This window comes from Chinchilla lanigera, unplaced genomic scaffold (genome assembly GCF_000276665.1).
Source record: "Chinchilla lanigera isolate Chin_1 unplaced genomic scaffold, ChiLan1.0 scaffold00002, whole genome shotgun sequence".
Lineage (NCBI taxonomy): Eukaryota > Metazoa > Chordata > Mammalia > Rodentia > Chinchillidae > Chinchilla > Chinchilla lanigera.
This window is the reverse complement of record NW_004955403.1, coordinates 23,494,098-23,509,208: the sequence shown is the minus strand read 5'-3', so window position 1 is coordinate 23,509,208 and position 15,111 is coordinate 23,494,098. Positions and strand designations below refer to the sequence as shown.

Below are 15,111 nucleotides of genomic sequence, written 5' to 3'. Positions count from 1 at the left end.
CCTCCAACATCAAACCTGCTGGACACTGGGGGAAATGGACATTGGGGGCTCTTCAGATGATTTCCAGACACCAGATCTATGAGCAATAAACTTCTGTTGCTTATAATTCTGCTAGTGTGTGGAAGTTTGTTACACCAGCCTAAACTGACTCAAACTGGGGACCCAACAGTTTTGAAAGTTTGTGAGAGAATAATCTAGAAATGAATGTTGGGTAGATTTTATATATTAGATACTATAAGAGAGGCATTGTAGTTTTTGGATAGGCCCCAGACAGATGGCTTCTCTCTGAGTTCAGTGAACTCATCAAAAGGAGATGGTGCTTCAGTACCTATTCTTATATTTTAAAGAGTCAGCAAAACATTATTTAGTAATCCAAGACTTAATAGTAAAGTATTTTATTATGACAACTTGTAAATTTACCGGGGTGCTCACTTAACTCTGATAAACATGCAGACACAATATATAAAGAAAATGAGAAAGTGAAGGTCAGAGATAAGGATTCATCTCCCTGTGAGGGGAACTACTATTGTCTCAGACCTGCTGGAGGGCAGGTTGAAGGGAGATTTCCTAGTGTATGAAAGTCTGTGCATAATTAAGTGAGTGGGAAGGCTGCTAACATCTTACCCTTTGGAAACTAGAGTTCTGAATTCTTTCCCTGCATTACTGTACATACTTTTAACTTTTTATTTACTTATTTTTTGTGAAGTTTCTCTCTGTCTCTGTCTCTCTCTGTCTCTGTCTCTGTCTCTGTCTCTGTCTCTGTCTCTCTCTCTCTCTCTCTCCTTCTGAAGTACTGGGGGCTAGGGCTTCAAAGTATGAATTTTATGAGGGAGGAACAGGATTCAGCCCATAACAAGGACTAAGCTTTTGTTTTTGTGTTCAAATACACACTTGGTATTGTGATGAACATTGACTAGAGATGAGTTCATTCTCTCTTTTGTTTCACTAGGAACATAAGTGTGACCCCAATATTACCAATGATGTGAGGGATAAGAGGGGCACAGTTGGATGCCTCCAGTTAAGCCTGACAAGGTGGCATGATTAAGGTTTCAATAGTCAAAGCCCACTCTGGGTTGTCATGAGCTCCCTATATATTTTATATTTTTAGAGGAATTGGGAGTCTTTCTACATCTTCCATGAGAACTTCCTAATAAGCAGACTGGTCTCATCTCCCAATCCTAACTCTTAAAACTACAGCGTTGTCTCTGCAATCACCGTAGCACAGAAAAGGCTGGCTCGCGTGAGAGTCACAAGTGCCTTCATGGCGAACATTCCCCCGGAGACATTTTCCCGTGATGCATGTTTATCTGTAAGCATTCATTCAGTTTGTGCTTCATCGTGCCTCACAGTAATCTTCTTCAATGCTCTGTGGCCTTATTTCAAAAATTAGGTAGAGAGGCTTCTTTCTAGGGAAGGATTGTATCTGCCAGTGACAGGGCAGTAGAGAGAGCCCATTAGGCTACGTCTCTTGGATCTTGTGTTCATGTTTATTTTTTTCTAAAAAGTTTTCCTTATATGATTTGCAATATAATTCTCCTAAATCAGGTGAGTTGTGTTAGAGCAGAGCCTCTGACCCGCAACCCTCTAGACAATTGGGGCTGGATCGCTCTCAGGTATGAAGCTGTTCTGTGTGTTGTGGGAAGGCAGCAGCAGCCCTGGTCTCTACACACTAGGTGATAACAATACCTCCATTGTGACACACACCGATGTCTCTGTACTTTGCTAAATGTCCCCTGGGAGAGGGACAAAATCATGTGGAGTGTGAAGCATCATGTTATTATGCTATAAAAACACTTTGGATCTAACTTTTCTGGGATATATCTACTTTCAAAATGAATTATTATCTGTTCTGTCATTATTGATTCAAAATGTGTGCACTTTGCTAGGCCCTAGGATAATGTGGATGTCACATCCAACTGCCCTGCAGTTCACACATTTCTCAGTTTAATATCTCTTTAGCTGCAACGTAGCTGGAAAATATTCCTACTGCATGTAGGGAGATAATAAGTATTATTTTTCTTTCATTATTCTTCTTTCCCTTCTACCAATTCCTCAGATTACATTAGATTTTCTAGTCTGGTGGTAATTTTGTAATTTTTGCTTTGGGGTTTTGAGTTAATTGCATTTTCATGAATCTTGGGGATTTACTTGACTGTCTCATTCTTTTCATGGACTTTTTTCATGGGCTTTGTTAATAGCAGAGAGACTTGTTCATTTTATTTCAGAGGCCTGCTCAAAAGTAGGTACAGGCTACAAAACACTAGGTTCAGTATGATCCCAGTTTTGTCTGAATATCCCATGTGTGCACACCCATGTGCAGAAAACACTCTGGAGGGGTATGTTCTGAAGTGTAACCCTTACCCAGACAGGACTTTTAGTGAGTCTTCACTTTGTCAATTTATATTTTCTGGTTTTCCCTGCAACTAATATCCATTTTTTTGTGTAATTAAAAAAAGAATACATATTTTAGATATCATTTTGAAGCTTCCTGCAACGTCAGTGCAAGATTTGGCATCTGTCCACTGATGCTGTTAATAGTAATAAGAGTTTTATTTGAAATGACACTTATTTTTGGAAAACACAGAACAACTGAGTCACCTATCATATTTTAGGAGAAAAGATGAAACAAGAAACCCTTGAGGAACAGGTGAAGATGTGCTACGCAGATTTCTATTTTGTACCAAAAGTTTTTTTGGGTCAAGATATATGTATGTGTATGAGCTAAGATGGAACTTTCCTGAGCTCAGAAGAGGCTGAATTTAGCAGTGAGCTAAGGCTCTGGGCCACTTAACAAGTCATCCAGCAGAGGACTGCTAGTGTAACCCGGGACCTTGTATAGTTAAAAGCTTTCCAGCAAGCACACCATGTTCCTAGAGCATGCTGGGTTTGCCTGTCTCCAAGTGGCTCGACAATATTAACTTCCCCAAGCACCACCAGCTTCTAAGCCAGTTCACTGGCAAAAGCCTCTAGTGCGCTCACAAATGCCAGCTGATGGGTGCTCAAGCTCAGTTAAGACATGCCAATGACTGAAATATAGCCTCATTACTTACTGTGCGCTTTTAGAAACCGAAGGTGGCTTTTCTCAGGCAAGTAGATTTGTACTGGATTGCACACATACCTCTTTCTTGTCCTCCTGTGCACAGTAAGATGCTGTTGTGGGGTGAGAGGAGACTGTGATAGTGGAGCTTGTGAGAATGGTGAGATGGTGGGGGAGGAAGGGTGCGGGTGTTTAAGTGCACACTTTGCTCAGGAGTGTGTCTCGCACCTAGTATGGAGTGCTGAGAAGGAAAGAAAAGTACAGGCTTGAGAGAGAGAGAGACAGTAGATTCCAAATGGATTTCCATCATGTATTTTACCCCTATATGAATAGATAAATTATTTAATCTCTTGCAGCTTCAACTTTCTCATCCATAAAATGGGAACAAAGCAAATGTTCTCTTTGATTTTTTTGTGTGTGAGGAGAAAGACACTGCACACATAGAAGTAACAGCCCGATAAACAACCGAAGTTCAATACTCACTTTCCAGGCTTGTTGCTGATAATTAGCATAGACCAAGAATTCCCAAACTCTCTTTGGTAAGGGGACAGACAGTAAATACTTTAGGTTTTGTGAGACAAGAGGCAAAATTGAGGCTATTAGGTACATGCTTATATACAAAGAGAAAACACATTTCTGCCAGTTTACATTGATGAAATTAAGATTGTAATGGTAAAAATGGAGTACAAATTTTCTAATGTAGATCTATTGATGAAAAGAAATTCTTTGATAGTTAGATAATATTTCACTTAATTAGGGCTCAAAATTAGTGTCTCTTATAATCAACTTGATGGCCAGTGTTCATCTGTACAAACTGTTATGGTTTGTGTCTGTGTGTCCCCCCAAAGCCTCATGTGGTCATGGGGCGGGCTTTTAGAGTTTGATTGATTATGGGTGTGAGAGCTGCACCCACCTTGGGGTAGATAGTTTGCATATGTCAGGGAGAGGAAGAGGCTGCTTGTGGCCATTCCTCCCTTGTGTGTGCTTGTTGCTTCTGCTGTGTTCTGCCACCATGAGCTGTAGCCCTCTGCCATGTGCCACTCTGCCTTGTAACCTGCCAAGTATGGACTGAAACCTCCACAAACTGTAAGCAAAATAAACCTTTCCTTCCTCAATTTGGGGCATCAAGTATTTTGTCCCAGCAATGAGAGAAAAATAACCAAGACACAAACCATTCTTAACTTGCAGGGCAGACAAGGTAGTAGGTTGAATTTGCTCTACAAACCATAGTATGCTGATCCTTCCTGTACAGCATTTATTAATAATGCCAATTTTTGCTTGTGCCCTGACCCTAATCATTAATGAGTAAATAATTTGAAATCATAATTTATATATAATCTACTGCTACAAGGCTCAAGAGGAGGCTAGAGTAATGAAATCTTTAAAAAAATATTCTTGGATGCTAACAGGGCACTTAGTCTAATTTAATCAAATTTGGAAAACAGTAGGAAGAAATTACTGGCCATACAAACTGACCACCTTCAAAGAGAGATCAATTAGTGAATGATTATGAAAAGAGGGTTACTCAAAGAGAGTCTTCCTGCCTTTAATCAAGTAAGAAATAGACGTGTCTGCTTTCAGGGATGGTATAGCTAAAGGAGGGGTTAACATCTGGTGTGAGGGGCCCTTCCCAGTGCCCTTCCACTGACCTGGGTGCACAGATTTGTCACCTAAATTCACTACAAATTCTTGAGTGCAAGTAGGATCATAAAAATATTATGAGGTTTATTTTTCACACAAAGGGACTACATTCTAGAGAAAAACTGAGATATAGTGGAAATTTATCCAATGAAGTAGAGGAGATTCAAGGGGGTATTAAGGTTAAGCAATGTAACAAGATATCTTTAATAACTCAGTTATCAAAGAGAAGAATGTCCATATTTCTGAATACTTGAGAGACGGATATGGACAAGGGTTGAAACAGGTAAAGCAAGAAGGGACTGATGTGTATTAAAAAGAATCGGCAATGAGGGGCTGGGGATTTAGCTCAGCAGCACAGCGCCTGCCTGGCAAGCGCAAGGTCATGAGTTCGATTCCTGATATGGGGGGCGGGGGGATCGGCAATGGAAAGCTGCTCTTTACCATTTGTATGACAGAACGGAATGATCCCTCTGCAGCACATGACTTGAAATTCAATGAAGGCCTGTGGTTATTAATAGAGCCTACCATGCCAATTGTGCTAAAGCTGTTTAAGACAAGAATTTTAAAATTTTAAGACAGTTGAATTGGACAAATTCTGCAACTTGCAATTTACTGGAAAATAGCCTATTTTGAGGCAAAAATATTCTAAAGTGCATTGTTTTAGCTGAAGAATAATCTTTAGCCAAAGAGTGTTTAACAAGTGAGCATTGGTAGTGGGCTGAAAAATACTACCTCTTGCAGCTAATGTTTAGCATGGATTTTCTCCAGTTATGTGTTAAGAAAGCACAGAACCAACGTATCTTCTCATTTAAACTAACAAATGGAAAGAACGCACACAATTACATAAAGATAAATGTCGAAAAGGAAAAACTGAAGTACATTTCCAAGCAAAATTTATTAGATGTCTACTCAAGAAAAACACAACGATCTTTGCTTGTAAGAATTCAGTCAGTTACCTGAAAGTCAGGAATAAGTAGTTTTCCTTTTAAAATCAGATACAGAGAATAGAAACAGTACTTTTTCTTAAATATGACAGGCAACAGATTTTGAAGTCTTGTCTCATAAATTGCATCAAAGAGAATTAGTCATTTATTAGCAAAGCTGCATGCAGTTGACTTAATTTCAAACCCAAAGCCTTTAAAATATAAAGCTGGTTGTGAACTTGACAATAATCATGGTTGGCTACCCAAGGATGTTCCTTTACTTTCTTCCTAGTGAAATTCCTCTGTAATCAGTATTTATGTACATTTCAGTTTGGCTGCTAAGACCTTTTCAATTCATTAACATTTGCATGTCTTACAGAATTACACTACCAAAGGGGGGCTTGTGATCTGTGTGGTACGTGGAGGACAAACTTCTGAAAGTGTTTTAGCTTAGTTTAAGTGCAGGACAAGATCAAATTAGGAAGTTCCCCTGTTTTCTCAACAACTAAACAGTCTGTACAAAAAAGAACAAATATATGTACAAAATTCTACAGTCTACATATTGTGAAAAGATCAATCACTGTCCATGAAGAAATGCCATAAAAAGTTTTATCTATAAGGTGCTCAAGGTCCAAAGATGAACAGTTCTTTTGCAAATTCATAAGAAATACAAAGCTAGTTTTCAGGGTATATGCAATTTAGGCACTGTTAACCCTATTAAATCTTTCAGGATCTATTTCAGGGCAGAAAAAAAAAATAACCTGAATGATTTAACAGTCTCTAAGAAAGTGCCCAATTTATTCCTAGGAAATATTTTACATACACCAGGAAAATCAGGCTCAGCATATTCCTGTTCTTAAATGTAGCCAGGATTCTGGGTTCCATAGAAGAAAAATAATTATCATAGTAAAAATAATTGTATTGACCATAATCCTTGCTAAAGCCAGCCTTAATACTTGTGACACTTCTGAAGTATTCTATTTCTATAAAATAATATGTGGGATTCTTTTACATTTCCATAAAGTGTACAACATGTCATATGGATTATATGTTCTCATACAACCTCAAATGTGTATGTGTACACACAGTGAAACCTTACCTACTAATATTGCTTACAGATACTTTCAAGTGTCTATATTAGACTAGTACTCTGCACCTCCTAACACTGCCTTTATTTAAATTTCATCAGATAAATAAAACACTAAGAGCTCATTGTTCATGATGCTGATTATTACATTTTAATATAAAATAGCAATGCAACTTTACAACACAATAATTTTTTCTGTGGTCTACCTAATCCTTCTTTATTCTCATGTTAATTACCTAAGGCTCTTATTCACTCACTGTTTGTACTTCTAAAAAGTACAAAAAATTGCAGGGAAAGACTCCTCCTTGAAAACATACATTCAGTTAACAAAATCACACCCATACAAATTAACTTTCCTAGTCTTGCCTTAGGTTTTGTAATCACTGTGCATATAACAACATATAAGTGCAGGCAAACGGTAGCTGAAGTACAGTTGTCATATAGTGTAAACCAGGACACTAGGCAAACGTGTGAAAGGAAAATAGACTGCCAACCTAAGGATGTGGAAATGCAAACCACAGCATTTTGGAATAAACAATCTTCTGGTTGCTTGGTGGAGCATCTTCCAGATGTTGAAATACAGCCCAGAGACCACAGAGCCTCCTGCAGACATTTTCTTTCTCCTAACTATTTTATTCTTTTTAAATATAATAATTTTTGTTCTGATCTCCTGCACTGACTTTTAAAGGTTTAGGGCAGAAAGCGTGAAGATGTACTTTCCTGTGGATGCAAGTCTGCCATGTCTCCCCAAGGCTCACAGCGGCAGGTACTCTGCTGGTGGTTTGCTGGCAGCAGGTGGAGATGGTGATGGCCTACTGGAAGCCATAAGGCATGACAACGAGAGGCCTGCACAGATGTTTCAGGCAAGTTTATGCAGATGTTTTGCTGAAATGTGGCATAAGTATGGAGAGGGAGTGATTCACAGCCTCTTGACATAGTTTCCGGGAAAAGTACCAAAGAATTTGGTTCTTCTCGAGGTTCCTGAAAATAGAAGCAATAAATGAAAAGGGGTAACAACAATGAAATATTGCCTTATAGATGTGAATCTGAACACTTTTCACTTACAAGGCTTCAGTAAGAGAGCAAGACCAGACTGGTTAGGAGAGGAAGAAAGAAAACTCACTTTAAAACAATAAGAAGGAAAAGCAAGCAATTCTAGTTATTTTGCCTAATGTGCTCATTGTCTCCTAAGCATACATGATGTGTTTCAAGCTAAACAAAGAGTTCAGCCTCTTGGTCTGAAGGGAAAGACAATCCTGTAGAGGTCGTGGGTGCTGGAATTCAAACCACCATGACTGCTAAACAAGAGCAAGGAACAAGGAACACATGTGAGGGCTGGCAGTGTAACGGGATGACTGGGAAAGCCCAAGAGCAAGGCTTAGTTGGAGATAAGAGGCATCCTCGACACAAGTGACAAGACAGGGGTCAGTCACTGAATACTATTTCTAATATGGTGAGTTAAGCCAAATGCACACTGGCCTTCAGTATGATTGCCTTTGTTTTTAAACGCCATAATTTCTTGGATACTTTCTGTAAAAGTTGGTGCACAAATTCTTATTTGGAATTTCCAGTAAAAATATAGTAAAATAGGATCTTCAAAATTTGTTTCTTATTAATACTCTGGAATGTATTGTCTTAGTTTAGTGACATCCTCCATCCCCATAAAGAAGCCATTGTACTTTTCCTAAAGATGAGAATTAATATAAATAGGTCAGAGGCTTCTGGCTTCAAATGTGGCCTCAGGTTGTTTTTTTTTTTTTTCATGTTTCTCATCATGGCAGGATCTGTCCACAGCCCTCATTTCCTCAGATTTTGCTCTTCTCCAACATCCTGCAGGTCCCTTTCACTTTTTCCTGCTGTGTCCTGGTGTATAACACTTTGGTCTACAATTGTTTTCTCAGAAAACCTCTGGTCTTATGCTTTCCCCCCGCTTTTTTGGTGCTGGGGATTAAATCCAGGGGGCTCTCCTGCTAAGCCCATGCTCTACACTGAGCTGTACACACAGCCGTCTAGTCGTCTTTTAGGATGGTGAGAAGGGAATTGCCTTTGAAGTGGTAAGACTGAAACTTCTTTCCACTTTTACTAAAAATTAGAGCTAAGAGGAAGCTTTGACTTTTAGGGTAGCTGTATCAGACCTTGCGCATGCGTTAGTTTTCTCACTCTTTCTAATGAGACTATCACTGTTGAGATTTTCCACTGAATGAAGCATTGATCAATATCATCTTAGGGACATTTATTGTTTTTGCTATTGTTGTTAAATCACAGTCCTCCCTGGTTGGTGTTAGTGAAGGAAATTTTCTCTGCTTAATTTAGTTGTAGCAAAACTAGCAGAAAACCAGATACACCTAAAGTAGGAAATATTAAACTGTATTAAAAATGCAATTAGGGTTATATAATGCATACAGAGGTTTGAAAGATCAGAGGCATTGTGAATTCAAAGAAAGACTATCACAGTGAAACACGCAATTGGGCAAATTCAAGCAAATTATGAAGCAGCCAAATGTATCTGGAAGGAAATGGACACGTACCAACAAACCATCCATCGTCACACTTCTCCATCACATCAATGACGTCACCTTCTCTGAGTTCCAGCTCGTCTTCATTCCTAGGGGTATAGTTATACAGAGCCTGAAACCTTAAACAGGACAAATGGGTGTATTTAAATTTCTTTTACGTATCTGTGAGACTAGAATATAATACAATATTCATTTAACTTTTAACATTTCTCTTCTTCTCTGCACACTATATATTTGGTAGTCTAAGTCTTTGATAAACATGTAAAGTAAATAGAAATATACTTGGAATTTCCATATGCGTTAGACTAATAATATTTCAAAACTCACAAGGAAGAATAGTCATGGATGATTGTAATATACGTGATTTGGATCAGAACATTTTAACATTTGTAGGTCAGACTTGCATTTTAATTGTGCAGTCATCTAATGTCTATCACTCAGACACTAATGATGCAGCTCTAGAAAAACAAGGTGGAATCACAGCTTTAGCTAGCCATGATCACAAGCAAATAACTGAGGCTTGCAGATTGAATTTTTAAGTGATCCTAAGTTGAGATATGTCTAAATGACTATGAGGGAATTAATTTAAAAGGGAAATTATTTTCATCACAGGTAATCGTTGAAAGCAAATTAATTTTACAATTTGAATCAGTGTTTTCTGAACTTTTAGAATTTGAAGAGCTGATGTAGTGCACCTATGGAGCTGAGTGGATGTAATCTCTGCTCAGTTATCACAGAGTCAATCTCAAATAGTAGATTATGGACCTCCATTCCTTCTTAACATGGGAGATTTTAAGATTTTTGAAGAGATTGGTTGTATTTAAAATGCCTTTCAAATATTCTATATAAAAAAGAATTACTGATGGAATGCTATCACTTTCCTTTCCCTGCTTGCATTGTTTGAGAGATATATTATTCTGACATCCATCAACTACAGACTCATGCATTGAACTTATGGCAATAAATAGCAGGCATTTTAATGGATATCAGCATGAACTGGCACTTTGGAAAGAAAACACGGAAATGATAGTGGCTGAGAAGTTCAGGAAGTACTTGAAATAGTTAACATGAAAACCTGCATATTACTAAAAGTTACCAATAGTATAGAGGAGGATCATCTGAAAAACTGATAAATTTGTTTTTGTTGATCTTTGCAATAGTCATATAACTCTGCTAAGGTTGGAAAATAAGAACAGTATTCTGGGATACTTTGAATTTCTTTAAGCCAACTTTAAGAAGTTGGTGATAATGAATTCTGGCCTGGAACAAAGATGATTTATTTTAATTACTTTATTGAGTCAGACAATCATGTTTTGGTAGAGTAAAAATATTCCATTGCTTTAACTTAAATAGCATGTTATAAATAAAGAACACTAATCCACCGGCTTTCCTGTTTGTGAACTTGTTTAGTTTGGTATATCAGGATAGAGTTGGCATCAGGGAATTCTAGGAAGGAGCTGGTAGGATATGGTGCCTGACACCCTCTCCCACAAACATTATCTTCCCTGGCCTGGTACCAAAGCCTAAAATTCCAACATTAGAAATTTCTTCCCCTATTTAATATTAGTAAACTATTTTAGCCATTTATATTCTTTTGAAAATAGTCTTCTGAGATCTTTTCTTAGGGGAGGATTCTAACTGTGGCCAAGGACAGAAAACTGTAGCCTGAATTCCAGAGCAGTAGTTAAGAAGACTGGCAGTGTGGAACTGATTTGGATATTTGCATGGGCCAGCCTTAGCAGGAGTAGTAAAGTGGTTTTGTTTGTGTTGATTTGGTTCTGAGGCTGGCTGGTCAGGTGAAGGAATGATATTTTTCGTACATTAATGGGGAAAGTTGATTTCAACACGGCCCTTCTTGTACTTTCACATTGCAAGAGATGGTCAGTTTTTGGCTCTGACTCCAGTGGTACACACAGCATCTCTCACTCTGGGGAAAGTAAGTCTCTGAATTGAGCTTCTCAAGGTTCAGCCTTTAGGCAGGCACATCTCCAAGTGCTCATGGAGACAGGCGGCCTATTTAAGGCCACAAACCCCAGCTGCCTGAAGGATCTCAAGGTTCCCAGAGCTAACAACCTAAAATTGGCACAACCCCTACTTCACTTTGTATGATGAGAGCCAGCATGCTTGTCAAAATGTACTTACCATTCTGGCTTAATTAGACCACAAAAAAAAAAAAAAAAAAAAATTATGGAAACATAAACAAATCTTCCAGAAATCTTTCTACCTCTACTGGCTTTTAAAATTAGCCTTGCATGACAGGAAATACAGTCAAATTACAATGAAAAATGATATTTGGGAAGATGTGTTGGATGAGAGGAATGATGACGGGGAGGTCAGGATGCTTCACAAAGAAATTTATTGTTTAAATGGGAAATGCTGAGCCAAAGTTGATTGTGTAACTTGCACCTTTTTCTATAGCATGACACACCAAGAGCGAATTGTGTGGATACAACTTTATGCCTACTTAGGCTTCAAAACCTATATTTGTTCTTTTGGTTTGAGGGATTCAACCCAGGGTCTCACACATGCTAGGTAAGTGCTCTACCACTGAGCTACACCCCCAACTCCAAACCTATTTGGAAATAATATTAAACAACATCTCATAGTCCTTCTAATTAAGACTGTGACCAAATGGAAATTTAATGAAAAATTAAATAGGGAAAATGCCTCAGGCTGATGGGCTCTGTGGTTTTGTACCAACCAAATGATCACAGTTGCATGTAATATAAAATGGTGTAACAGAACATACCTTTATGCATTTATGTATTTACATAACCCCCTCTGAAACTGTTTAATGAAACATGTTGGTAATGCAATAGACAGTCCTGGAATTTATTTTTGTCATGTGATCCTATACTCATTTGCATAAATAAGAGAACAAACAAAAACTTTAAAGGCAATGTTTAACACCTTGATGCTGGTTTACTTTATATGTTAGACAGGAGAGGAAATTTGAAAGTAAAGTTTAGAAGGCACATTCCAGGTGCTATGGAAGTAATATCATGTAACTGAATGATAGTGTTTTAATATGGCTATTTTCAAAAGACACTTCTTGGCATGATGTTATTAAAGTAGACTAGGTCTACTTTCAAAGTATCCCAGTAGGTGGAAAAACAATTTTAGGACCTTTGTGTATGTCTTTAAAGCTGTAGTTACTAGTTACATAGCCAGCAGAGCAGAAGAAGAGACAGATTTATACATTTTTGGAATCACTGCAGTGTTGGAAGGTTTTCCTAGCGCATAAATGAAAACCTGTGTTTTCTTTTAAAGATTAGCTTTTGATCTCTCTCATAAAAAGTGGAGACCACTGCAATCTCTTGTAAGTCAAGAGCTCTCATGGTACTTATTTTGATCTCTTTTACTTGCGAAATTGTAATCTTGGTACATCAGTTACCTATTTTGTGGGTCAAAGTTAGTCTTGAATTTAGAAGATAAGAAGAATACTTACGGTTCCCCCCCACCTTGAATGTTTTCATGAGTAAACACAGGACGCTGTGGCTGAAATGAAATGATTTTCAATGTAATAAATGTTTGAACTGGTATTGACTAGAAGATAATTTGGGTAATGGCATGATACTTTTCTGGACATTTAATATTTCCTGTTGTAAAAAACCAAGAGGAAGAAAAACAATCACCAAATAAAGGGTTTCTGAAGGATTAATAGCTAAAATATTTTGAAGGATGCTTTAAATGAAGTTAAAATAACCAAGGTTCAAATGTTTTGAACACATCCACAATCTAGTCTGCTCAGGCTTTAAGGAAAAGTCAGGATTTAGTCCCATTGATTTTTCAAAGGTCAGGAATATGGCAAGAACATGGACATCAAGCTACTGGGGTAAGCAGGATAGACACCTTTATACAGCCTTACTCTCCAGCGTTTTCACAGACAAGCAGAGAGTAAGCCACATTGAGTTTAACAGCAAAAGATCCACAGTCACTCTGTAAATTTTTCCTTCACAGACAACATTTCCACATACAGTACAGATGAAAATATCAATCGGCAGACATCCCATGCTACATTTGAATTAACATTCTCTGTTCTCAATATGGAGAGGGCACATGCATTTTTCAAAAGAGAAAACAGAGAACTTTAAATAAAATGCAATAAACAATATCCAGGTAACATATAACATTTTACCTTAGAAGAGAAATATTGGTAGAAATTCCCAGTGCACTGAACTCTCAAAAGAGTTTCCTTTCTTTTTAAACTAAGCATCAAGACCAGTATCTGTAATAGATACTTATAATATTGGAAATGACAGGCCTCAGCATCCCATACAGCCACAGAAATACTTCAATGAAGGAAAGTTAACACATTTGTTGAATACATAAAACTTGGTGTAACTTATATTGAGTAGCTATTCGTTACATTTTAGGGAAAGAAATGCATAAAACTCATTCACAACACATTTCCACAGCATTCTCTTCTAAATGATAGCTACAAAGGGCAATAAGAAAATCAGAGTTTGCAAGGCAGTTATATAAGTGACTTTTTGATGGCTGCTAAATTAGTTACTAGATCCATACATTTAGACGTCAGAGCCAGTTCCTGGATTCTCATAGCTATGACTTAATTATGGATAGGCTAGAAAGTTCTTCCTGCCAAATTTCTATAGAAGCACAACTAGTTCAAGCTTAGATGGGGAACTCTGAAGTTCTCTAGTCTGAGATTATTATCTGCCCTACTCTTAAATTCTATCTTCACTCTCTTCCTAGCTGTGCTGTCCATAGAGCATATTTTAAATACTTTCACTAGCAAAGCTTTAAGCTTTGAATCTATTACTCTGGAACACTCACTAACAATATTTTTCAAAATTTCACTTGGTAGTCTTTAAATGGAATATATAAACTTAGAACTAAGGAGCAGGCAAGAATTACTGGACACCTGGATGACTTAAGATCGTGAAATAGTTTACTCTTATAACAGTGTATTGTTTTTAAAATTATCACATATATTATTTAAAAATGATTAAGACTAAACCATTTCCAGACATTTTGAGAAGAGTATTACATTTCTTTAAGTTCTCTTTTAATAGAACATTGTATCTGGTAAAACATTCATACAGAAGAGTTGTATAGATTAAAGGCCATTACTACTGTTTTGTAATAATTAGTCTTCTCTTCCCAGTTTTCTTTTTTATCTTAAGTGACTTCAGAATAATATTCCCTCACATTTGTACCTGTATATGATAGTTTTCTTCTTAACCATTTCTCTCTCTCTTTGAAAGTAAGATTGGCCTAATCTTTTTTAACTATCATAGATAACAATATTATAAACATTCTTATTCAAAATGCTATTTTCTTCTTTCGAGCTAGTCCTTAGAATACTTTCCTGAGAGTAAAAAGTTTGGCCAGAATATACATTAAAGCCACATGATTTTGAGTGTTCATGTCCATCCCTCCAAAATACTGTGCATATAAAAGAAACTAAATAAATCTCAGATATCATATTTCAAATGTTTTCTCATGAAACTGTCACAGCAGCATTGCAGTGCACAAGGAAATTACAGACATGAAAATAATTTATTTTCTTAGAAAAAATTTAAACTATATTTCATTATGTTTTAAAAAATGGTACGCTTATTTCCACATATTTAAATTATTCTAAAATTTTAAAATTGAGTAGAAATTGTACTTTTATGTTATGAGATTCAGCGCTTGGTAAAATTGACTGATCTACTTTCATAGCTTCCTTTTCATTAAAATGTGAATACCGGGGCTGGGGATTTAGCTCAGCGGCAAAGCGCCTGCCCGGCAAGCGCAAGGTCGTGAGTTCGGTTCCCGGTACCAGAGAAAAACCAAAAAAAATAAAAAATAAAAAAATAAAATGTGAATACCATTTTAAAAATTAAGCCAAACATGAAAAAAAGCAGGCAACTTTTAAGGTCTGTATATACCCTTCTAGTT

At 37.2% G+C, this 15,111-nt stretch overlaps 1 protein-coding gene across 5 annotated transcripts in view; it reads right to left on the bottom strand.

The window, feature by feature from the left end:
* Positions 1 to 5,554: 5,554 nt before the first annotated feature.
* The window catches only part of Sorbs2 (sorbin and SH3 domain containing 2), a 207,768-nt gene continuing 198,211 nt past the window's right edge, over positions 5,555 to 15,111 (bottom strand). For 4 of the 5 annotated variants that reach the window (XM_013512888.1, XM_013512887.1, XM_013512891.1 and 1 more), the window contains 3 exons: positions 12,653 to 12,702; positions 9,217 to 9,323; positions 5,555 to 7,669 (listed from right to left, as the gene is read on the bottom strand). In XM_013512888.1, the coding sequence (XP_013368342.1) occupies positions 7,608 to 7,669; positions 9,217 to 9,323; positions 12,653 to 12,702 (219 nt within the window). In that variant the 3' untranslated portion in view covers positions 5,555 to 7,607. The remainder of the gene's footprint in view (positions 7,670 to 9,216; positions 9,324 to 12,652; positions 12,703 to 15,111) is intronic. The other variant, XM_013512898.1, reaches the window with a different exon arrangement.